Source organism: Notechis scutatus, chromosome 12 (assembly GCF_049901735.1).
Source record: "Notechis scutatus isolate UNSWTSFEM ecotype Mainland chromosome 12, rNotScu1.2, whole genome shotgun sequence".
NCBI lineage: Eukaryota > Metazoa > Chordata > Lepidosauria > Squamata > Elapidae > Notechis > Notechis scutatus.
Window position 1 is genome coordinate 15,156,760 of NC_142020.1, and position 26,159 is coordinate 15,182,918.

The window sequence follows — 26,159 nt, forward strand, 5'->3', positions numbered from 1 at the left end:
CGACATTAAGTTGGCCACACCCACCCAGCCACGCCCTCCCAGCCAGTCATTAGGGCAGAGAGTCCTTTGCTGAAACATTTGAAGTCCATCTCTGCTAGGGAGATACAGGTAATCCTTGACTTTCAACCACTCATTTAGTGGCATTCAAAGCTACAGTGGTATTGAAAAAAATGACCATTTTTCACAGTTAAACCGTTGCAGCATCCCCATGGCCAAATGGATCAAATGCTTAGCAACTGACTCATATTTATGATGGTTGCAGTGTCCCGGGGGGTCATGTGATCTGCTTTTGCGACCTTCTGACCACCAAGTCCATGGGGAAGCCAGTCTCACTTAACAACCGTGTGACTAACTTAACAACTGCAGGGTTCCCTTTAACACATGTGGCAAGGAAGGTTGTAGAAGGGGGCAAATCTCACTTAGTGTCTTGCTTAGCCACAGTAATTTTGGACTCATTTGTAGTAAGTGGAGGGTTTCTACTCTACTGATGTTTTCACCGCAACATCCTGAAGGTATTTTGACTTTCACCCTGGGACTTATTCCAGAAAAAGTCATCCACGTAGAATCTCAGTAAATATTTACCCTTTCTCATTCAGCCTCTGTAATGGCCATTATCTTACCACACAATCTTATAAAGACAAAATATCTCCCGGTGTTTTTAATAGCAACCCTAACAACACTCTGGGTACAACCTCCCTGGGGGATTATGGTGAATCGCTTCTGAGCAGTTATAAAAATGTGGGGATTATGGATCCGATCAAAGATACTCTTGTAGAATTTGTAACAGCTGCTACTGGGAGAATTTTAAAAACTGTCTGCTAGGAAGACTTAATCCTTGTTTTAAGGAGCCATGGGAAACTGTTGGATCTCCTAAATTTTCAACAGCCAAGAATCCCAGCATCTGATGTCACCAGGAGAAGCCAGGTTGGTGTTGTTGCATTTCCAATTTTGGGGTAGATTTCTTCCTTTCTTTTGCTCCTATTTTAAAAAGCATAGATCTGTCTTCTCAGAAGTTTGATGCATCTGTTTTTATTTCTTGTTTTGTAGTGGGAGAGAGAGAGAGAGAGAGAGACGGAGGGAGGGAAGGAGTCAGTGCCATGGCCTCTCAAAGGGTCTCAAGGAGTAGTAAAATTTTGTTGGGTACAAAATGTGGTGGAGAGAAACCCTGATGGACTACCCATTCAAACAAACAAGAGCCTTCCTCAAAAAGCTGGCATTCCCAGGGCAACTAAGCAGAAGCAGGAAGCTGGAAGTTGAATTCTGGAAGCTGAAGTCCATACATCTTAAAGTGGTCAAATTTGAAAAACACTGCAGTAAGCCCATTTTTTAACCCCATCAACAGAAATTAAGCTCATCTCCTCTCTTAACACTATCCCCATCCTTGGGGTCGGGGTGGGGCTCAAAAATCCCAGCAACCGGTTCGCTGCTTAGTTGCTGGGTGGGCGTGGCCTACCGGAACTTCTGGTCGGGCCATTTTTCACCTTCCCGAGGGTCCACAGGCTTCCCTCAGGTCTCTGGGAGGGAGAAAAGGGCCACCCCCGGACTCTGGAGGCCTTCGGAAAGCCTGAAACAGGCCCATTTCCAGACTTCCGGAAGGCCTGTTTTTCCCCCTCCCAGAGGCTCCGCGCAGACCCTCCACTTACCTGCATTGAAAATGGGCCCCGTGGAGACTCCTGGGAGGGGAGGGGTGGGCGGGGCCAGCCGGTTGGTTCAAAGATTGGTTCGGCGAACCAGATACAAATTTAACATCCAGTTTGCCCGAACCGATCCGAACCGGTAGAATCCCACCCTTGCTTGGGGTGTAATCTCTTGGGCTCCTCCACTTTGACAGGCGTTTTATTTATGACCTTGTGTGAGACCCCTAAAGAAGCAAAGATTATTGTTCCGCCTGACCCCTTCTTGAGACCAACGAATGGACAGGAAGCTTAAGAAAGCTGAAGATTGTAGAGACCAGCCCTCAACTTGTTCAGTTTTCCTTGGCTTGTCCTAATATTTCTTTCTGGGCTCCCCCACAATGTATCTTTTCATTAAGGCTCAAAAAAATAATAATCCATTAAGGGTTTCCATAAACATAGGCTTGTCCCAAGACATTTTTCTGGGGACTCAAACCGAAGAAAAGCAAGGCTCCCTCACCTGCTGTTTTCTTACCAAACTTAACTTCAAGACCGGGCATTAAATCTCACAATACAATTCCTCCCGCTGGGCAGAGAAAATGCCATAATGATAGCACACGAACCGAGGCACCACTTGCTTTCATTCACAACACCCCATATCAGCTGCTGGAGGTGACCTCCAAGCTGGCCTAATGGGAGGGCCCGCCATCTATAAACATCCCATTAAACAAATCGGCTTCCATTTCTTTCTGCTTCCAGAAGGAATTCAAGCTGGTTTGTTGAAGCACCCCTCCTGCTAATTGCGGTGTTCTCTCCGCAGATTCGATGGCCAAATTTTTTTTTTCCAGTCCCTGTTTTTCTTTTCTTTCTTTCTACTTTTCCCTCCTTCCGCCAGGTGTAATGGAAGCCGTTTGGGTCCATTTTTGACAAGCACAAAAGATACCTTGACCTGGTAGGATCTCACCTCCGCTGACATCTCGATGTTTGGATGTGTTGCTTAACAAGGACTTCATTGTTATTTTTTTTTCCCCTCCGCGCTAAATCAGTTCCCTTGTTGAGTTGTTTCCCTTGTTGAATTCTTTCCTCACCTGCCATCTTTCCTGTGAGGTTCTTGCTTTTTGCAAAGGTTTGGCTCTTCTGAAAAGGACAAAGTGCCTGGCTCTGAAAGGGCAGCTTTGAAAGGTTGTCTTTTCCTCCCGCTTCTTCCAAAAAGAACACTTCACAACTTGAGAATGGGAGACACTTTATTCTTGTGGGCCACGCCAACAATGTCGCAGCTTGAAAGGGTGTTGGGAACCCTCAGGAAGCGAAGGTGACTTTGACTGGTGGGAAGCTTGGGGATGTCAAGTCTTTGTCCACTGTGGTCCACGAGGAGAGACTTCCAAGAACTTTAACAGAACAACAGAGTTGAGAGAATGTCTATGGAGATTCTCAGCCATCCAGGTCATGCTTGTTCCAGAGATGTTCTTCAAAAGGCAACTGCACGTTCTCAGGTTTTTCCTCGAAAACATTTTGCTTCTCATCCAAGAAGCTTCTTCGGTTCTAAGTTGACGTTCAGAACCGAAGAAACATCTTGGATGAGAAGCGAAACATTTTCAAGGCAGGGAGGGGGGAACCCAAGAAAGTCTGTCAGAGTATATTCATGAACTGGAATAGAACATGGTAACAAGGTCAGCCAATGAATAGGCATAGCAACTAAGTCAGCCAATGAGGACAGTTTGGAAACTGAAACTAGAAATAGCCTAGGCCTGGCTCTATATTAAGCTCTGCAGCTCTGAAGCTATGTTGAATTCCGAGTCTGTCTATTGAAGATGAAATTTGCTGCTTGCTTGCCTGCCTGCTGAACTAAATAAAGTGAAACTGATGTCTGTTTCTGAGCTCCTGAGTTGCTACTGAAGTTACTTGCAACATGTTTCTGGCTGATTTTGCTCCATGTTGGAGAAATCTACAACTGGTTTGTAAAATTTACTTATTATATTTATAAAGATGTTAAACGAAACATCAGCCATCCGTGTGTGTTTCTTTTTCTGGCACTGAATTAACACTGCAAAACTTTGGACAAAGTCTAGTTGCCTTTTGAACAGTGCCATTGGGACAACCATGACTTGAATGAGGTCTTCTCGGACCTTGGTGGTCTTCTTGGTCCTTGGAAATCCACCCCTTTACCCTTTACCCAACCCAACTCTTGGGCACGTTTCCAATCCCTGCAGGAATTAACTAGACTCCACAGATGGCATTCCTCAAAGACTCAAGAACTCTAAAGTGTTGGCTTAATAGGAGAATAACAACACATCAGGCGGCTGTCACGGTATGTCGGTAGAAACGAGAAGCCTGTTTTCCCCACTTTGTCGTTCCGCCTGCTGATGAGCACTCAGAAATGCTAATAGATTCAGAGTTGGTTTCCAAACTGCTGCTCTGCCGCTGGAGGCTAAAAATAGCATGCTGTGGTGTACCACAGTTGGAAATCACACTTGTTGATCCAACTTTTTGTAGGAACAGATGAGCAGGCAAAGCTCCCGTCTAATTTCGCCCTCGCTATCTTGGAGATTTGTTTTCCTTTCCTGGATTTCTCTTTCCTGGCCCAAATCTCCATTACCTCTTCAGACTGGCACGCCCAACGTCCTATTTCTATTAAGTTGCCCTGGGAATGCCAGCCTTTTGAAGGATGCTCTTTGTTGTTTGAATGTGTGGTCCATCAGACTTTATCTCTGTCACGTTTTGTACCCAACAAAATCAAAGTGGAGCGATTTTGAGTTTCTTTCTTATCTTTCTTGGAACTAAGTCATTTCTTCTGCAGGGGTCCACTCATTCTTTCCCAAAATAGTCCTTCCTTTCTTCTTCTGGGGTGGTTTTTAATAGCCCACTCCTTCCTTCCCCATATTTTATAGGAGGGCAGTAAACTGAACATCAAGCAATATCTCTCACGCTATCCCTCACCAAGCGAAGAACACAAGGTGAGTACACGAGAAGAGTACTACACTCCTCTGCTCACAACAGAATGCCCTATATCACCAGGCTTGAAATTTTGGGCTTGGACAACCTTGAACTACGGTTGGACTTAAGCGTAGCACACAAAATGATCTGCTACAATGTCCTACCAGTCGATGACTACTTCAGCTTCAATCACAACAATACAAGAGCACACAACAGATACGAACTCAAGGTAAACCGCTCCAAAGTCGATTGCAGAAAGTACAACTTCAGCGACAGAGTGGTCAATGCATGGAACACACTACTTGACTCTGTTGCTACATCCTCTAACCCCCCCCTTTAACCTCAGACTATCCACTATTGACCTCACCCCATTCCTAAGAGGTCTGTGAGCGGCGTGTATAAGTGCATAATTGTGCCTACCGTCCCTGTCCTATTGTCCCCATTTATTCGTACCTATTTCCTGTATTCTTACTCATGTTTATACTTATACCTATTATCTTGTAAGTGATTGACAAATCAAATAAATAAATAATAAAGTACCCCCAGATATTTTTCCTAGTTAATTGCAAAACTACAGAAAGGATCTCAAAGGTCATCGAGTCCAACCCCCTGCCCAAGCCGGAAATCTTATACCCTTCCAGACAAATCCCTTCTTGAGAACTTCCAGTAATGGAGCATTTACAACTTCTGGAAGCAAGATGTTCCACTGATTCTCACTTTCAGGAAATTTCTCCTTAGTTTTCAATTGGATCTCTAACTGATTAGTTTCCAATTATAGAACTTCAGAGTCCATCAAGATATATAGTATGTTAATTTAGAGGTGAGCGGTTGTTGTTTTTTTGCAACAACTTGACTTGAATTGGAGCACATTTTTCACTGTAAATGGAAAACTACTCTGTTGAGGAACACTGTTTCTTCACTTCCTTATTGCCCGTTTATTACAATTTTTTCCTTATTTCAATCTTCAGCCACCCTCCCCCCAAAAAAGTAGACTACCCTTCCAAGTGCCTTTTCTATTTTGCTATCAATTCATTTTTAATTAACGGCATTGATTACTGTTTTAGGTTACAGTGTCTTAATTGTGCATAAGTTTATAGTCGATATGATGTGTTTTATTGCTTAAATACTCTACTCTCTTGAGTGCTGTACAAATCATAGAGCAATGCTGACATCTATGAAAATGATAACTAGCATCATGGCTAAGAGTTTTGAACAGATAATCCATCATGCATTTACCTAATCTCTTTTTTACAGAAGATTAGCCAGTGGCTGCCGTCTGTTTCATCTTGTAGAACTGACATCTTTTAAGTTAGCTGACCACTACAAAAACTCTATCCATCTCATGTTGACCTGTTCTTAATTTACTATACATACAACCACTTGGGGGCATGTTCCAGTCTTGAGACATATGAAAGGATTGAGCCTCTATCTTGAAATTCATTTCTTTTCTTCTTATTGAAGGTCATATAATGTCAATTGAAACCAGTTGGATCTGCATTGCAGTTGGAAGGTCGAAGCTAAACAAATAGACAGGGTTTCCAAAAGAGATGGGGGGAAAGGAACCCCTCCTACAACTACACCTAATTTGGCAGCAAATTCCATCAGTTCTGGACTTCTGCAGATTTAGATTAAATCCTGGACACTGAAAGTGTGGACTATGGTTTAGGAGATTATAGGGTATAGGGTAGAAGGCCTGGAGACATCTTACCTTAACCCTCCATCCAAGGAGTCAAGTATCTGAAACTCCATCAGCCTTGCTTGTCTGAGCAGGGAGAAGACAGAAAGAAGACGGGGTCAATGTAGTCTCCAAAGCACCAGGATAAGAAGTAATGGATGGAAACTTATCAAGGAGAGATCCAACCAGAATTAAGGATAAATTTCCTAACAGTTGATCAATGGAAGAACAATTGATCAATGGAAGGACTGGCTCCATCACTGAAAGTTTTGTCTGGAATGGTATAGGGTTTCCTGCTTGAGCAAGGGATTGGACTAGAAGACCTCCAAGGTCCCTTCCAACTCTGTCATTCTGTTAAGGATGAATTACTTAGATACTTCTCTGGACCGGCACACCATTATTCACTTGAATCTTTCTGGGTTCCTGCATCTACACTATGTAAGCACCGTTCCAATCAGAACAACTTGATTCATTAAAAAATGATGTGGTCAACATCTTGATCTATAGCCTCCAGACCTTCCCTTGTCCTCAGGGTTTCCTGCTGCTATAGATCCAGGGCCCAGCTCACTGAATTTTGCAGCAAGACGGGGACCATAGCATTGCAACAGGAAGAGCTCATTCCTCAATTCTGCAGTGGCTGAGCCTAAATTCTGAAGGCCAAAACTGATGCAATGATGATGACCATTTGCAGCACCTGAGAAGCAAAGTTTGAGTGAGTCTCCAAGACTGTAAAATGTTGGCTTTTGTCCCAAGTCAGTGAGAAGGTTCTCCTTGCCTTACCTACAAATGTTGGAAATTACCCCATGCTTCAGTCCAACCTTAGAAGTCTCTCACTCAGGGTCCCTTTCCAAGTTGATTCCCAACTATTGCCTGGTTTTATAGGATTGGATCTAGACAGATTGTAAATTGGCTTTCTGGTCAATCAGATTCCATCTGCTTTCAGTCTATGGAGATTCTCAGTCATCCAGGTCATGGTTGTCCCAAGGCTTCAAGCTGAAGAAGCTTCTTGGATGAGAAGCGAAACATCTTCCAAGAAAAAACCAGAAAGTCTAGTTGCCTCTTGGAAAAAAACACCTTTGGGACATCTGCTTTCAGTTTTGCACTGAAGCTGGTGAGATGCCACCAGAAGCTCGTAAAAGATGGGGGCATACAAACCATGCTCAATGCTTGAGAAATTTGCATGTCATCTCTTTCATAGCCAATAGCTGTTGGCAAGTTTATCTTCAGATCTGCATATTTCATTGGTTAATGTTTTATCTTGTAGCCGTGAGTTCCTAGGAAGATCAGCGTAGAGTGTATCAAGGAGCTATTTTCTCACTTCAGGCAGGGAGCTGCTGCAATCTATCCTAATAATATCAGAGTGTGATTTCCTTCTCTTTGTGCTGTGTGTAATTTAATGCACATCAATCACATTGCTCTATCTCTACTTCTGAAAATTCTCTTCCCTAAGCAACAAAAAGAAACCTATCTCAAAACAAATTACCTTTTGTCTCCTGGGGAGATTTAGGCCCAGTGCCCTTAGCTTGGGGACCCTCTGGGAATCAGTGTGGTCTATTTGAAGCGGTGCAGAAATATTTGACCAGTTTACCAGTTTCCTACCATCAGCCACGTTCAGCAAAGCATTGCACCGAGCAACATTTCACTCAACTTGTCTTAGGGGCCGTGTTGAACACCTTCAAATGCCACCCTCTCCCCTCCATCTTCTTGCTAGAAGATCTTCAGACAAAGTCGTGGGTAGAGCTGCATTTAATCCCCAGACTGTTCCTGAAGCACAAATATATCAGTCTTGGTATGTGCTTCTTTCACTTCTATTCTTGCTTGTGGCAATGTGAGGCTTCTGTGTTTTTCTGGCATCTTTATTCAACAGACTAAGCAAAGGCCATTCTTTGGGTTTTAGCTTTTAAAGCAACGTTGTGCCAAATTCCTGCTTTCCCACCACACATAGTTGATTTCTAGACCAGGGCTGCCAGCCTTAAAGAGGACACCCTCGTCCTACAGAACGTTGGATCCAACCCTGGCAAAGTTGCAGACTTCAGCCATAACAGAATAATTGCGTCGTATAGCTAGAGAGAAGTTGTGGCTGCTCCATCACTGGAGGTATTCAAGAAGAAACTGGACAGCCATTTGTCCAGAATGGTATAGGGTCTCCTGCTTAAGAAGGGGCTGGACTAGAAGACCTCCAAGGTCCTTTCCAACTCTACTGTTATACTGCTATGTTGGCTCTTAGGAGACACAACTGTGTCCCACAGACTTACAACATCAACATTACGGTGGGCAGCAGGATGAATTCGAATTAAAAGTCCTTGGCACTTAAGTTGTGTGACATTAAAGGAGCCCGGACACCTATAAAGGTGCGCAGAAGAGGAACACAAGTGGCCCACTCCCAGCAGAAGGACTTGGAGAAGGAGAAACATGACTTAATCCCGCCTGAAAATCCTTTGAAGTGACATGCAAAGACCGTCTTCTTTGGTACTGTACTCACCTGCTCTCAAAAGATCACCCAACACAATCAATTACTCGTTATCCCTGCTGCATCTCCAACGGACTTTGCCACCCTGGGTAGATTTCCTAACCCACCCAAGAAGGAAATTTAGCCACATGCGGGACGGGTGGGGGAGAAAGAGACAAGAAGGGGCTTTTCTAGACCAGGCTGGTGATGGCAGTGCAAAAATGTGTCTTTGCTTCTTTTTTAAAAATGTTTTGATTTTTAACTTAGATGCAACTCTAAGCCGCCTAGAGTTGCCCTACGGTAAGATGGGCAGCCAATTAATTTTATATACAAATAAATAATACATGGAGTATCCACTCCCCAGTGATGCTGGTTAGAGGCCCAGGGTTGGACATAAGTGCACCAATCGTGCCTACCGTCCCTGTCCTTTTGTTTCTTTTTATTTTTTCTTACACGTATCCATCTCATGTATTCAAAACTATGTTTATACTTATACCTGTTATCTTGTAAGCGATTGACAAATCAAATCAAATAAATAAAATAAAATTCTGGCTATTTTTTTCCATTCCAGGTCATTGCTGTGCTTGGGATCGACTTGTGAGCATCAGGAAGAGGAAGAAGACAAGGAAGCAAGAGGTTTGCCGGAGGAAACAACCTGCCGCTTACCAAAACACCCCATTAAGGGTTTCTGCTCTAGACCAGTCGCCAAGGGGAGGGAATCAGTGAGCGCACACACACACACACACACACACACACACACACTCTTCTTGCAGTTTCCTCTAGGCCTCGGCTCCCTTCGCAGCAGATGTCATCATTTTGCGAGAACGCTAGTCAAAATCACTTGGAAATAGGGAAATGAGAGCTGAGGTGCGCAGCTGCCAGGGAGCTTTGGTGCCCATTGGGCCTACCTGGCAAAATAGAACAGAAAGCAACAAGAAAGCGAAGAGACAGCTGGGAACGTTCAGCGAACGGAGGCCATGTGTGTGTGAGGGAGAGAGAGAAGAGAGAGAGTGTGTGTGTATGCATTTGTGTGTGTGCATGTTTGTGCAACTGGATTACTTAGCAACAAGGCTGCTGAAGGGCTAAGCAGCGATGTGTACATTCGGTTACCGGGTTCAGCTGCGATGTTTAGTTCTTGGGTGGTGGAACTGGTCAAGGTCCGTGGGTCAAGCTTTGAGGAAGTGCAGGAGGAAGGACTGGACCAATGGGTCACCCTCCCTCCTCCCTGTCAACCTTTTCCCTCTTTGAAGTGTCCCAGACTTTCCAACCACCCAAAAGGAATAAGCCACTTTGGGGATTTGGCTAGAAATGAAAAAAAACGGCAGTTCCTGGACTCGACCACCTGGCACCATCCAGTAAGTTGAGAAGACCCAAGAAGAAAGTTTGGGGGGGGGGGAAAGAGAGATTGGTGTGGCATTCCTGAAAGTCAGAGAGAGGGGTCAGATGGCTGTGGGGTCATTGGTGCTCTCGGAACTTGGTTATTTTGTTGAAGACATTTCATTATGCAACTAGGTGACGTAATCAGTTCTAGAAAGGAGAAGGATTTGCAGGGAGGAGGAGGAGGAGGAGAATTGTGGGGGCCCTGGTACTCTCTGAAGTTGGTTGTTTTCTTGAAGACATTTCATTATCCAACTAGGTAACCTTGTTGGTTCTAGAAGGGGGGAGTTTGCAGGGGGGAGGAAGACGACTGTGGGGTCCTTGGTGATCATGGAGCTTGGTTCTTTTCTTGAAGACATTTCATTAGCCAACTAGGCAACATCATCAGGGCTAGAAGCGAGTGGGGTTTGCTCTTCGAGTCCTTTGAGCGAACATCAAGAACTCCACAGTTGAACCCTGACCTACAAACATTCCTTTGTATTGGCACACCTCTTATCGCCTGTGTCCTACAAGTGGTACAACCCCTCCCTCAGAGGGCCTGGATTTGATGGGGATGGATGAACGATGGGTACGGAAGTGCTCTTCACTTCTCCTTGTCCGCATTGGGTCAAGGAAGATCCCATCGTTCCTGAGGTTTCATCCTTCCCCGATTCTGTGACCTTGCGTCGCTTTTGCTAAGAGATGTTTCTCTTATTTCTCAAATCCCTAAGGATGGATTTGATTGGGTTGCCAGCTTTTGTCAATGGGTCAATTGACTCTCTAAAAAGTGGGAGGAGAAGTGTAGCAAACACACACCACTGGGAACGGGAACACAAGCTGTGCGTTCGGTGCACGGGGGCAGGATCTCAGGAGGGAGCAGCTGTGTAGAAGTAATAATAAACCTTGTGTTTTCCCCCCACCCCAATTTTCAAAACTTCTCTGAAGGATGAGAAAATCCATCTGTTTTTCTCCCCCTATTGTGTACAGGTAGTCCTCGACTTACAACAGCTTATTTAGTGACCATTCAAAGTTATAACGGCGCTGGAAAAAAAAAGAGACATCAGACCGTTTTTCACACCTGCTGTATCCCTGTGTTCACATGATCAAAATTCGGATGCTCGGCAACTGGCATGTACTTATGACAGTTGCAATGCTGCGGGATCCCTGTTTTACGTCCTTCTGACAAAGTCAATGGGGAAACCAGATTCCCTTAACAATGTTGCCACTAACCACGATTTAAACCACTTATTCTGGTGCAAGCTCCCACTGGGTTACTCTTCTTTCTAGGCTTTCCAGTCACTCTGGTCTTCTCTCTGTACTGGGCCCATAACCTGTCAGAGCATTTGCAGCATGATTATGAGACAACCCAGGAGCAAAGCAGAGGCTTAGATATTTAACAGTGGTTTATCTACAAGACATATACAGAAATATATGTGGTAGGCAAACACCTGACAAGCAATCAATCTTCTTAACTCTGCATGGAGAACTCTGCAATGAATACAGGACACAAGGAGAGAGAACATGCCCTCTAATGGCTGCCTTTATATAGACACCTCTTAAAGAGGTAAAACTCCTGTGGATCCATTCTTCTTAAAAGGGAAATACCAATGCTGATTCATCTTCACTGCATCAGCCTTACATAGCATCAGCTTTACAGCGCTGGTCAGCTCTTAAATATCTACATCTTAACACGACCGCATGACTAACTTCACAAAGGCAGTGTTTTGCTGAAAAACTGGCAAGGAAGGTAGTAAAACAGGGGAAAACTCCCTTAAGAATTGTCTCACTCAGCAATGGAAATGCTGGGCTCAATTAGTTGTAAGTCGAGGAGAATCTGTAATGTAACATTCTTCTGATGCATTTCTAATGAACTGGAACTCAGCTGAAAACAGAGCCAGTAAGAGGCACCTATTCAAATCTCGTCCTCCCCAAACAATGACCCCAAGCAAAGAACATGAAACCAAGAATGCAGTGATAGAGGCTTTTTTTTTCTTTTTTCTAAAATCCATGATTAAAACCTGGTACAAACAGGTGAATATATAGATATATTTCTTTTAGTAGATGTAATTTTTTTTCTTTTTCTTCTTTCTTTCTTTCTTTCTTTCTTTCTTTCTTTCTCTCTCTCTCTCTCATTATACAGCAAATATAGAATTTTTTTCTCTCTGTACAATAGGACGGTTTTACAGTGCAACATTGCGACAGATCCTTTCACCCCCAAAAATAAAATCTTAAAAATATTTGCACAAATGGGACTTCAGGCGAGTAATAGTCTAAACTGGAAGACTCCATTTGCAAAAGGCCCAAAAAGGATGAACTTTCTTTCTTTTGTTCTCTCTCTCTCTATCTCTTTTTAACAATGAAAAAAAAAAGATCTTTCCGGTAACTTTTCTAATTGATCTCTTTTGTTCGGTTGTTTTACATTTTGGTTACTGAAAGGATGAAGACAAAGCTGTACAGAGTCCACAAAATTCACAGAATAAGGAGTCATGCGATGCAGTTGTGGTTACGCCACACTCCTTTCATATTTTCTGTCTGGCTCTCTTGAAATTCTTGCACTTCTTTCTCTCTGAAAATTCAATTTTACTTGTGTGTGTGTGTGTGTATGTTTAAAGAAAAGAATTTGGTTTTTTTCCCCACCCCACAGTTTATTTTAATGTTTAAGCATCTTTCCTTTCACTACTCTCCTCTCCTCATCCTTTTTTCTCTCCTTTCTAAATCTCACCTCAGCGAGACCATAATTCCAAATATCTCTCTCTTTCTCTCTCTCCTCAACCTGTTCTAGAATAATGATAGATTCCTCAGAGTCCCCTTTTTCCTTTCTTTCTTTTAAAGATAAGTCTGAATTAAAAATAATAGCTGCTGCTGATTTTTGTTTTGTTTTGTTTTGTTTTTTTCCTTTTGGTCCGTGGTTAAGTCACGAGCCGGCAGAGAACTCAAGACTTGTGCTGGGCAGAAACCCCTTTCCAATAATCTAGGATGTCGTGCAGATCTTCGTCTTTGGCAAACTGGACCTTTTTACGCAGAGCGTGGCCGGCCGCCATATATTCCTCCTCCTCCTCTTTGTGCCGCTTGTGGTTCAATTTGAAACGCTCCCAGATGCTCCTGGAGGGTTTACAAGTATATTCGGGGCTGGAGGTGTAGCTCAAGTTATGGTACTGTGGAGAGAGCTGCGAGTAAGCCAAGTCTCTGGGGCGGGGCCTGGTCAACGGTTCCAAGATGGAGGGCTTCCGTCCCCCCATGCCGTCATGTTGTTCCCCCTGATGGGACCCTGGGTAAGAGTGCCGGTGCTCGCTGTACTGCCGGATCTTCTCGGCTTCGGCTCGTAAGACAGCTGCCGCCGGTGTCACAGTGAGGATGGTGTCAGTGGTTGGAGATGTCTTCTCGATATATTTGGCTTCTGACTTGTGGGCGGAGCCCTCAGAGCGGAAGGACCTGGGGCTCCGTATGGAGCCACTGGAAGAAGTGCTGGACCGTTTAGGAGGAGCCTCAATGCTGTGGTGCCTCTGGAGAGGGTGGCTGTAGCTTTCCTTGTAGACGGGCGCTAGAAAGCTATGCTTGCTAGGGATTTGTTCGGAGAGCAGCACCAGCTGAGGCTCGGCGGTCGACACCGCTCCCGACTTCACCCCTTGAAAGGAAGTAGATTCTGATTTCAAGGCATCGATGCAGTTGTTGATGATCTGGTTCACCTTGTCCACCTCTTTTGTGATGGTCGAGATCTCTGCCACGGAGCTCTGGCTATCCGGTGGCCTGGGCAGCTCCAACTCTCTCCTCTCCGGCTGTTCCCCCGTCCGCACTTCCATATAGTTACCCTTCGTAGCCTTGGGGGTCTCGCTGCTGTCAATCAGCTTATACTGCTCAACTTCTCCCATGGAAGGCAGGTAAGGAATGCGGGTCATGGTCTCACCATGGCCCAACATCTGACCTTGGGAGAGTTGGGAAATGCTGGTAGTCTCCATTTCTGGCCCGTACTTTAACTCAATGATGGTCTTCTTCATGTTCACTGCCGTTTTTTTGTGCTTTTCTTCCTGGTGACGCCTCTTCCGCAGGCAGTAGTACACAATTCCTAGGACAATCACCATGCCAAACAGGCACCCCAAGATCGTCATGATATAGTGGGTGGCAGTTGATGGCCTGGGGATTGGGTCTTCAGGTTTTTGTTTGTTCAGATTGATGGTGAGGCAGGTGTAGTTGTACCTTGAGACTCGATTGGAGGACATCACACAATAGGTGTAGTTTTCGTTTGGGCCTAGATCCGTTAGCTCGATATCTTCCTTCTTCTTCAGCAGCTTGGCCAGGACATTGTAGCGGCCGTTCTCAAATTGGGCCAGGGTGTACATCTTGCTGTAGGGCACAGGGATCTGCACACTCAACACAGCTGAGTTTTGGGTCACGTGCTTTACTTTCATGGTGGGATACAAACCGGGATCGATCACCGGGGTGTGCAAAGAGATCTGGGGTGTGGTGCCATCTCCGGAGAAGCACTCTTCCTCTGGACAGGGGCTCTCTGGAGGAGGGGTGGTCACTGGTTTTTTCTTGGGTGGGGTCAAGTAAGGTGGCATGGTGTAGGGGCCACCAGTGCAAAGAGAAGACAGCATGCCCAACGCATTGCGATATCCGCTCCGTCCTTGGCCCAGAAGGTAGTACCCCGAGTAGTCAGGTGGGGAGTCACACTGCATGCGGTCATAGGTACGTGTCATATTGGTGAAGCCCTCAAGCCACTGAAGGAAGCCCAGGAGCTCGCAAGAGCAATAGAAAGGGTTGCTGTAGAGTTCGCAGACAGACAGTTTACTCAGCCCCCTGAAGGTATTGCTGTCCAGCCGCTGGATCCTGTTCATGGACAAGTCAATGTTCATTATGTTGGGGCACTCCCCGAAGGCATTGGGGGTGACTGTCTCAATGAGGTTGGCCTGGAGGTAGAGGTACTCCAGCTTCCCTAAGCCCCGGAGGATCCCCTCCGTCAGGTTCCTCAAGCGGTTGTAGCCGAGCTGCAACACCTGCAGGTTGTACTGTCCTGAGAAGGCACCATCCTCGATATACGAGATCTCGTTCTTGGTCAAGTTGAGGTATGTGAGGTTACTGAAGCGGCTGAGGGAGGAGAACTGGACGCTCTTGATCTTGTTGTCGTTCAGCCTCAAGTCCAGAATGGTGCTGTTGATCTGCTGAGGAATGGACTCGTAGGGGGGTTGGTTCTGGCTACAGATGGCCAGCCACACAAAGCCCTTCTCTCCTTCGATCAGCCAGCAGTCGGCTTGGACCTCGCTCATGTAGAGGAGAGAGACAGCTGCCACATAGGTGCACAGTGCTGATGTCATGGCCCACTGATGGCCTGCCATTGAGAAGGGCCACACCAAAAGGGGGCTGTTACCCTTGATCGGCCAGGAGAGGGGAAGAGGCAGCTTGGTCACGGCACAACCCTGCCTTGACTAGAGTTTCTTCAGCAGCTTTGTCATCCTTCCTTCCTTCTTCATGGTGCTGAACCATGAAGAAGCATCTGGGGTGGGTTAGCGGAGAGGAACACAAGGATGTGTTGGTGACACCAGGGTCAAGGTTTCCCACAAGCCATCAGCAAAGGCTCTGCGGCTGGGGAGTTGAGAGTCTCACCATCATCTAAGAGGGGTTTGGAAGTCACTCAGAACACGAAGGGACCTGGAATGAAGAGGCCCCCGGTTCAGACATGAGCTTTACTCTCCTTCTCTGCATTGCTTCTTCTGCCTTTCTTTTTGTCACTGGTCTTCATTTGAGTGTTGGGTTCCTTCTCCATCCTTTCTCTCCAGGTCTCTCTGTTCTTCCAGAGATGTGGAATCACAAGGTTGACCTGCCAATGAACAAGCAGAGACACAACATCAGCATGCAATGGGCTCTGTGCCGGTAGGAAAGCAGAGCTGGGGTTTCTCAGTTGGGGACCTACCAATCTTTCCTTCTAGAAGACTATGGAGATTCTCAATCATCCAGGTAATGGTTGTCCCAAAGGTGCTTTTCCAGAAAACAACTGAACTTTCTTTGTTGTTGTTTTTGTTTTGAGGACATTTCACTTCTTATCCAAGATGCTTCTTCAGTTCTAAAGTGAAGAAGCTTCTTCTTAAGAACTGAACAAGCTTCTTGGATGAGAAGAGAAACATCTTCAAGGAAAAAAACCAAAGAAAGTCCAGTTGCCTGTTGAAAAAAAAACACCTTTGGGACTTTCCTTCTAGATGTTGACTTCAGTCTTCCCTCTCTAATTGCCACCAACTCCACCACCCCCAACCATCTCATCTTCTCTAAGTTTCTGTTTTCCTTCTCACCCGAGTTACTTTATTCATAAGACCAGGAGCCACTAGTTACAAAAAGAAAAGCCTGGATGAAACAGTGGTGATCCTTGACACAGGATTAATGTTTTATCTGCCAAAGAAATGGAAACCCTTTTTTTTTCCCCCGGTATCCATTCTGCTTGCAAAAACGATCGTTAACAAGAACCGGGACTACTCATTGTGTGTGAAATAATCAAAGGAGACATTTCTAAAATGGCCTAGCAAACATATATCAATGATGTAGCCACTACTAAATGGCTAAATGTCCATTTTGTATATGTCAGGTGCAGTAAAGATGCTTTAAGGCAGATCCCTCTTAATATTCTTCTTCTCCTCCCTCATCCTTCCCTACATTTCAAGCTCAGTTTCTAGACATTCGTCTGGAAAAACCTGGTTAGAATGACTGCAGAGCTGAATAATAGGCCCTCCGTTTTGACCTAAAATGATGCACTAAGCTGGATTTTACATTATGCACCAAACTGTTCTCCCATTCCTATTTTACGATGGTATAAGGAGACTCCAGGCAATTTCTCTGTCTCGCTGAGCCACGTTTCGTACAATTTTGAAGAAAGAAGGAAAAAAGGATGGTGGGGCAGGTGAACAAGACTGGCAGAGGGTGGAGGCAAGGGAAGATCTCTGTAGCTCAGGGTTGAAATGGGGGGGTCCTTGGTGCTCTCTGAGTTTGGCCATTTATTACCCAACTAGGGAACAGCAACAGTGCTACAAGGGAGTGTGGTTTGCACAGAGAGGAAGAGGAGGAGGAGGAGGAGGACTGTAGGATCTTTGGTGGTCTCTGAACTTGGTTGTTTTCTTGCAGATGTTTTATCACCCAACTAGTTAACATCATCAGTGCTAGAAGAGAGAGGAGATGGAAGACAGAGGAGGAGGAGGAGGAGGAGGAGGAGGAGGAGGAGGAGGAGGAGGAGGAGGAGGAGGAGGAGGAGGAGGAGGAGGAGGAGGAGGAGGAGGAGGAGGAGGAGGAAGAGGAGGAGGAGGAGGAGGAGGAGAGAAAAGGAGGAGGATTGTGGTGTCCTTGAAACTCTCCCAGCTTGGTTGTTTTCTTGCTGACATTTCATTACCCAACTAGACACTGTCATCAATGCTAGAAGGCTTTGCTCTCTGTTTACACACACAGTTGTTTCTATAAATTTTTGTCCCGTATTGTTCTAGCAAGGCAACAAGAAAGAACAGATTTTTTTTAAAAAAAATCTGAATTCATCTGAAACCAGAAGGAAACCAGATTTACATATGTTGCTCATCCAAATCTACGCCCATAATAAAATTATGCCTTCTTCCGCAAAAATTTCTGACAACAAACCTCTCTAGAGGAACCAATATTGATCATTAATAATCTAACGCTAAAGGGGTAACATCTGTTTTGGACAAACTGTAATGAGATTTAAAACCCAGGGAGAAGAGCTCTGCAATAATAAATTACTTGTGTGTCTAAACAGTTTACACACACACAAACACAAACACACACGAGCAATTGCTGCTCTTTTTTTTTTTTTTAAGTGGGCCTTTTCCCCGGTTCTTCTTCTGTGCAATTCCTATATAATGATTGCTATTAATTTTCAGAGTGGCAGATGGAGCCTAACTCTAACCTTGTACTACTTGAAATGAAAATCCATTTTCAATGGGTTATTTTTTTCCCCCTTTCTGAATAAGGGTTTTTGAAATCTGTCTCATTTTGAAGGTAAAGGAAGGCTTACAATGTTAATCCTATCAGCGTTCTTTTGCAGAGGAAAACCAATGCCAGAATGATAGGGCTTTGTCGTAGGAAACAGGCATGGAGAATGGGATAGGATTACCCAGATTAAGTAATCCAACCTTAGCAACTTTAAGATGAATGGACTTCAACTCCCAGAATTCCCAGCCAGCAGGCTTTAAGATGAGTTTAAAACCCCACCCCGTTTTAAAGTATGCTCAAGTCCCAGAGTTTTCCATGCTGACTGGGGAATTCTGGGAGTTAAAGTCCACCCATCTTAAATTTCCCAAGGTTGAGAAACCCTGCTCTAATCAGATGCATTATTCAGATGAGGTGTGATTGACTCACCCCTTCCAAAGGAAGCTCCTCATTGGCTCTCTGGAGGAGTCTCTGCTCAGGGGTTTCCTCCTTCCATTCAGGAGAAGTCTGAATACTAAAACTCCCTGAGAAATCAGCAAGAATGTGACTCAGTCAAGGTAGGTCAGTCTGACTCCCAAACACCCTCAAGAAAATCTTAGCAGGCATCAGGCTGAATGATGCTTTCGATTTTGAAAGAGGGAGGAAGCATCTCAGCTGGGTTAGGGTGACCACCTGCTCAGGTCAACTCCTAAGTTTAGCCTGATGAAGAGAAGGCTCTGGAAAGAGACACAATAGCTCTGGAAGGATTGTCACAGGGAAGAGAGAATTGGCTTATTCTCCATAGCACTTGGCGGCAGAACAAAAAGCCATGGGTGGAAGCTCATCAGAAGAAGATCCAACTTGTAAATAAGAAGGAATTCCCTGACAGGAGATGATGGAGGAGGAGGAGGAGGAGGAGGAGGAGGAGGAGGAGGAGGAGGAGGAGGAGGAGGAGGAGGAGGAGGAGAAGAAGAAGAAGAAGAAGAAGAAGAAGAAGAAGAAGAAGAAGAAGAAGAAGAAGAAGAAGAAGAAGAAGAAGAAGAAGAAGAAGAAGAAGAAGAAGAAGAAGAAGAAGAAGAAGAAGAAGAAGAAGAAGAAGAAGAAGAAGAAGAAGAAGAAGAAGAAGAAGAAGAATTCAATAGAACAGCATGCCTCCTGGAGTTTTGGATGCTCCATCATTGGTGGTTTTCAAGAAAAGATTGGGCAACCAGTCATCTGGGATGGTATACGCCTTGAGCAGGGGGTTGGACTAGAAGACCTCCAAGTTCCCTTCCAGCCCTGTGATCCTACGAGTCTACCCATTTTAAAGGGGCAGTCAAAGAAGAGCAGGTGGTGTTTCTCCAGGCATGTGAGAAAAACGTCAAGCTGTCTTCCTGAAAGAACAACACCCAGGGCTAAAACAGTCTTGATGTTAGCACTTTTGTTCACCTCTTGGTATATTCCCCAGGTACTGTCGAAGAAATGGAGGTATCAGAACAAATCCTTGTCGACTCCGGCCTTCCCACTTCTATCTGTGTCACCAGTTGTTGAGGATCAGTTGTAGTGCCAGGGGAAGATGTGAGTGATGGGATCCCTGCAAGAAATCTTGACTATCTGCAAAAACGCCACCGCCATGTTTCTTCCTAGGAAAAGCTGATATGATGAGTTTTACTAGAACTCCTGATCGCTGATGGAAGGAGAGGAAGATCTGAGCTTGCGGGGGAAACTGCGCTATCTCTGGAGTCCAGAGGACCAAGCAACCCTGCCCTTCACGGCTTAATTTACAGCAGGGGTATCCAACCTTGGCAACTTTAAGACGCGTGGATTTCAACTCCCAGAATTCCCCAGCCAGCGTGGAGTTGAAGCCCACAAGTTTGCCTAGGTTGGACGCACCCCTACTTTACTGCTTGAGTCCAGGGAAGGGATTTTGCCAGCCCAAGGTCTGCTAGATCCAAAGTTGCCTCCGTTCTGGATGAGGACATCTCAAATCAAGGGCCAAGGCAAGAAGAGAAAGCAACCCTGAAGCTGGACATGGTTAGCAATTCCAATTCTTCTTCACCCCAACAGGCCAAACACAAATGCAGCAGAAGGAAACGGGGCTCATAATAGACCATCACCCCAAAGAAGGTGTTGCCCCAAATAAAGGGAGAGATGAGATGACGTTTAACTATTTGCTGGTCAGTTGTATGTTCTTCGGCTCTCTTTAAGACAGGAGCAGGGGCCTCCACCATGAAATCATGACAATCCAGCATGAAGGATGCAAAGTGGGGAGATTGTCTTGTGGTGGCATCCTGCAGACTTCCTTATTTGGGTGATATCTCAGTTTGCATTCAATCCACAGTTTTTGGAATTCAATAGCACGCAATTTTGACGATAGGATGATGATCCTATACAGAAGAGACCCAGTGTGCCCCAGCCCCAGAGCAAGGTAACTTTTCCTTCTTCTATCCTTCAATCATCATGAAATGACACTCCGGAATCCAAGAAGCCTGGGGCCATATTACACCAAAGACCACCTGTCTCCTGGGGCACCAGAGAGAAAAAACTTCAGTAAGGTTTTTCCAAGATGGGGGGGGGGGAGGCTTCTTTGATCTGCCACTGGCGAGGAAGGCAGCTAATAACTGGGAGGAACTCGCATTTCAGGTGGTGCAGATAATCTCATCTAATCTCCTGCTCAAAATAGGCCAATGTCAAGTAAAGCTGGGATTAGATGTCCGGCTATTGTTGACGTATCGGACACGGTCTCTCTTCCATGGAATGAGAAGCTGCAGGAGTTTGTACTTAAGAACACCCCCTCTCCGCTCTCTAGGGAAGTCTCTCATCCTTTTGTTTTGTTCCAAAGTCCAAAAATGGAGGTGTAGCCTCCAAGGAGGCAGAGGTGTCCCCAAGGGGAGTCAAGAAAGTCCAGCTGCAAGACATGAAAATGAGGACAGAGCCAGAATCACCTGGGCACTGTTGAGGGTTTTTTTTATTTATTTTTTTGGCTCTCCCCATGGATGGAGGCTCTTCTCCGTTGCATTTAGAAGGGATAGCTTGCAAATGCATGCTAATGGGATACCAATAGAAGCAAGTATTTGTAGCTCAGGGTTGAAAAGAGGGGTCCTTGAAGTTCTCTGAGCTTAGTTGTTTTCTTGCAGAGTTTCATGACCCAGCTAGGCAACATTATTGATGCTAAAAGGGAATGGAGTTTGCGAGTGGTGAGAGAGGAGGAGGAGGAGGAGGAGGAGGAGGAGGTTGTGGGGTCCTTGGTGCTCTCTGAGCTGGTTGTTTTCTTCCAGATGTTTCATTTCCCAACTAGGGAACATCTAGAAGGGTTTGGTCTCATACTAAAGGGAGTTCAGAGTGAGTTTTGCTGGGGGAAACAAAATCCTACACTTCCAGAAACGTAGCAGATAAATAGATGAGACGAAGGCAGAGAGGAAAACTCGCTCCGGTCCATTTCAATGAAATCTAAGGAACATTAATGAACAACAGGTCGCATGATTATGTCCCACGGAGTTCGTGACAAACACACCTCATTTCGCCCAGTTAAAATGTAGATTTCAAGGGCTCTCTTGGCAGAGACAAGCACCCATTCGGAACCGGTCTGTTTAATCAGGGTTCTCTCTCCTGTCTTCTCAGCCTTGCGAATCCTGTAGGCAGGGAACTGGTCCTCCACCCTTCCGTGTGAGGCGGCATGTTATATTTAGAATTCTTTAATCTCTCACATGTGCAAGTATGGGGAGATTCATTCTCGCTCAGCACAACGGCTTTGTGTTGCAAGAAAGACGCATCGTTCATCGTTCGTCTTCTTCCATCGAGGCTCAAAGGAGTTTTGTCACCTGAAATGTTGACTCATGTTAGTGGGGAGGGGGGTCAGGTTGACAGCTCCCCAGCTTCCCTAGAGAATGAGGAGGATGAGGCTGATTTACCATCCGGGAAGGACTTAAAATTTTATGGCTTATAGCTTCAATGGTTGACCTCAGTTGGTCCACTGAGCTGAATCCAGTGAGCTCTTGACAAACGCAACCAGAAAGATCTATGTATTTCTTCTACTGACGTTGCCATCTTGTCCTTGAGGGAATAACAGGCAGGACGAGCTCCCAAGACTCCTTAGCAAAATATTTTGAAGGTAAAATAGCTCGTGGAGGCTTGAAGCTTGCTAGCTCTGGGACAGAGACCAATTGCAATGCCCAAGACTACGTCCTGTGCGATGATCTCAAATTTAGGCGACCCCACAAGGAGGCCAAGAAGGTGGACACGGCCTACAGAATTTTTTTTAGCAAAAGCACATCTCCTGGTATGCTGACTCCAGCATTTGATGGAATCCAGACTGTCCTTTTCTCAATCTGTTGGGTTGTTTTCTTCCTGACACTGTAGCATTCTGGGTAAAATCAAAGGCCATCTTTTAAAGACTCCAACCGCTGTTCAGTCAGAAATGAGGCACAACCATTGACTTGCTGCCTTTGAGCTTCTGGGCGACCTATAAGTGTGAACATTTCTTGACTGACTGAATGGTCATGGTTGATTGACGGAGCTCTCCAAATCACACACTTGTGTTAGCTTGACCTTCACAATAGATGGCACTGCAGCAATATGAGGGACAGGTGGGGTGAAGAGTGGAAACTGTTTATCTGCCTGCATACAAATTCTCTATATCCAGAACTGGGCTTCTGAGACCTCCATCAAATGCTTACTTGGAGCCACCAAGGGTAATTTTCAAGGTCTGTAAGGCCAGAAGCTATATAAAGAACAATTGCAAGAATTGGGTATGGACCAATCTAGAGAAAAGAAGGAACCGGGGATGACATGACAGCAGTCTTCCCATATCTCAGGGGCTGCCCCAAAGAAGAGGCGGGGTCAAGCTATTCTCCAAAGCACCTGAAGGCAAGACAAGAAGCAACAGATGGAAACTAACCAAGGAGAGAAGCAACCTAGAACTAAGGAGGAATTTCCTAACAGTTAATCAGTGGAACAGCTTGCCTTCAGAAATTGTGGATGCTCCAACACTGGAAGTTTTTAAAAATATGTTGGATAAGCATTTGTCTGAAATTATGTAGGTCTCCTGTTGATCAGGGGGTTGGACTAGAAGACAGATAACAGACAACGGATAGTCAGAGTTGGAAGGGACCTTGTAGGTCATCTAGACCAACCCTCCACCCAAGCAAGAGACCCTACACCATTTCTCTTCTTGAAAGTCTTCTAGGTCCTTTCCAATTCTGTTATTTTTTTGTCACCTCTAAAATTAATGGGTTCAAACTCAGCTCCAATTGTGTTTTGGAGTCTCCAATGGAGCTCTTAGAGGCAAGGAATCTGTTTCTCTTCTCCTTGGAGCTCCTACGAGTATGGTAAGCATCGCTTGAGGTCCTGAGAAGAACAGTCCCTTCCCATGAAGGCTCATGAGAAAAGTCGGGTGGCCTGAGGTGCAATTGCGACTCCGAAAAAAATGCAAAACTGCTTCGAAACGAATCCAACTTTTATTTTCCTCCTAATCTGTGTGGAACGTTGGAAAATGCTGACCTGTTCACACAAACCAGAGCCAAATAAGAAAATCTAATTCCTACACATTTCAATGGTTATCTCCCGGAAAAGAGCTGCGTAGTCAAGTTTTGAAAGAAACAAAAATAATGTTTCCGGAATGATCAAGAGAGGAAAATTTCAAGATGCAGTAACTTGGCCTTTTAGGAATCTTCGGTTTTTCTGTTTGGAGACCGCTCCCTACTTGCTGATCCCTGAAATCTTTGGCTTGGGGGGAGGGGGGTGGTAAAGGAGGGAAGATTTTTCCTTCTCTTGTAGCCTCTGAGCTTGCTTGGATCTGACAGTTCATCCATCTTGTGAGCTACAGAAAAAGCAGTGATTTAATGGCCAGGAGCTTGTGTTAGACAAGGCTGGCTTTTCAATCAGGTGCAGCCCCATAGTGCTGGAGGTAATTAAAACGCTCTAACTTGTTAAAACGGAGGAGGAAATTTGCTAACGGCTGACATCTTCGAGTGGAGATCAATCATATTTCAAATGATTAGTTTGGGGATAAATCCGCCAATTTGCATGTCCTGAGGACCAACTCTGACCATCTCTTCCTCTAAATATTAGCTACAAGCTGTAACAGCGTTAGCCAAAGGTCCTAACATTTGCTACTTCTAGGACAGGGGTCTCCAACCTGGGCAACCTTAAGGCTGGAGGACTTCAACTGCCAGCTTAAAGTTGCCCAGGTTGGAGACCCCTGACCTAGGAGACATCAGTTTCTCCCGTAGAAATGTTTCATCCTTGTGGCAATATTCCTAGGGTGTCCTTTGAAGTTCCTAAAGAGCCTAATTTGTACATGATGTGATGGTGGTTTGAGACACACAGAAATAGCTTTGAATTCCTACCCTGTGATCTTTCGTTGTGAAGCTTGCCATTCCTGTGTCCACTTTTTCCATATCTCCGTCCTTCTCTGGAAGTCATTTTTTTAAAAGCTAAGTCCAAAGCCCTGTGTCCTATTGGCATTGGAGATCATATATGATCTCTATCCTATCACATATCATATCGGAGATGATAGCAGTGCTCCGATATCTCAGGGGCTGCCACAAAGAAGCGGGGCGGAGGTTCAATCTATTCTGCAAAGCACCTGAAGGCAGGACAAGAAGCAACGGATGAAAATTAATCAAGGAGAGAAACAACCTAGACTCAAGGAGGAATTTCCTGATAGTGAGAATAATGAATCAGAGGAATGACTTTTTAAAGAAGAGATTGGAAATCTATTTCTTCAGAACGGTCTAGGCTAGGGCAGGGATCTCCAATCTTGGCAACTTTAAGACTTGTGGACTTTAACTCCCAGAATTCCTCCACCAGCTCTGGGAGTTGAAGTCCACAAGTCTTAAAGATGCCAAGATTGGAGATCCCTGATCTAGGGTCTCCAGCTTGAGCAGGTTATTGGACTAGAAGACCTCCAACTCTGTTATTCTGTTATTATTCTCTCTTACCGTGCTAAATCCTTGATCCTCTTCCCAACCTCTCTTTGTCTCTCTCTGTCTAGGTCCAACCACTCCTGGAATCCCACTCGCTATTCTTTGACAGCTCCATCATTCATCCCCCTAAAAAGCACCATTACTCCTAAAGCAACTGTTGGGAAAGCAGCGATCTCGTTAATTTAGAAAAGAACTGTTTGGATAAGCATCAGAATGAGTTCATTTTGTCACATTAACTCTCCCACTTTGTGCTGATGCTAATGAAATCAAGAAATATGGAGGTTCCACACTCTTAAACTTCCTCTCCCTTTCAGATTTGCATAATGGCTCTTGCTGTTCAAGAGAAGGACTGTGCTGGCTTCAAAAGTTTATTTTTCCACTCCTCAGGATGGATGTTGGGGAGGAGTGGGTGTTGGCCTCCTTTTCTGGTTGGACGGGTTTGGCGGTGTTTTGCCAAAGACCAAAGGCTTGGTGAGGAGGGGGTAAAATAACCCCACTAAACTACAGATAGTTCTCAACTCATAACAGTTCATTCAAAGCTGCAACAGCAATTAAAAAAAAGTAACTTACGGCCATTTTTCACATTTATGACCCTTGCCGCATCCCCATAGTCATGTGATCAAAATTCAGAGGCTTGGCAACTGGTTCATATTTATGACGGTTGCCATGTTCCGGGGTCATATGATTGTCGAAGCGCACTTATGCTGTTGCAACTGTTATCGCTTCTCAGCTTGCCAAAGAACCAAGGGGGAGATGGAATGTAGGCTCCAGACATCAAGAAGACAATCCTTGAGAGCCAAGGACACTTCAACTGGTGTTTGCCAAACCCAAGGACTTTTTCTCATAACAATACCATTGACATTCAATCAAACAATGTGATGTGCACTAATTGGGGAGGGTGAATCCTATACTTTAATTATGTGGGTTTGTGTGGGAATTAGCTAGATATGGTTTTGCCCTCACTGATGCCAAAATGATGTACTCAATAAAGTTTTGCATTCAGAGATTGGATCGTCTCGGCCATACTTGCTTTGGTTGGGTTCACCAGTTGGAATGTTGACAAACATCAGTTTTTGCAACTTCCTGACAAGTGAAGTCAATGAGGAAGCCAAAGTTTTGAACCCTGGTACTACTCCTCATTTAAAGCCACCCAAACTGCTGGCCACCCCTGCGCCTTGTGCAACAGTGACTTCTAGTTCCTGTGTGACTATTCCCAGGATCCAGGTTGGTTATTTGTCTATTAGGTTTTGATATTAAAAGAGGGCAAAAAACAGTGGTCCTTCTTCCCTTTCTTCCTTTCCCTCACCAACTTCTTTGGGACAAAACCACCCATT

General features: G+C 45.0%; 1 protein-coding gene and 1 long non-coding RNA gene across 3 annotated transcripts; one reads left to right on the forward strand and one right to left on the reverse strand.

Moving 5' to 3' along the window:
- Positions 1–2,144: 2,144 nt before the first annotated feature.
- On the forward strand, positions 2,145–25,829 carry LOC148129664 (uncharacterized). Of its 2 annotated transcripts, none has more exons than XR_015745187.1 (3): positions 2,145–3,567; positions 15,802–15,895; positions 24,894–25,829. It is a non-coding gene; the product is annotated as an uncharacterized LOC148129664 (long non-coding RNA). The 2 variants fall into 2 exon arrangements; XR_015745188.1 differs by lacking the exon at positions 2,145–3,567 and adding an exon at positions 9,403–10,026.
- Positions 11,995–15,516, reverse strand: ELFN1 (extracellular leucine rich repeat and fibronectin type III domain containing 1). The gene has a single exon (XM_026687234.2). The coding sequence runs from the start codon at positions 15,358–15,360 to the stop codon at positions 12,961–12,963; it is 2,400 nt and encodes a 799-aa protein (XP_026543019.1). The 5' UTR covers positions 15,361–15,516; the 3' UTR covers positions 11,995–12,960.
- Positions 25,830–26,159: the final 330 nt, after the last annotated feature.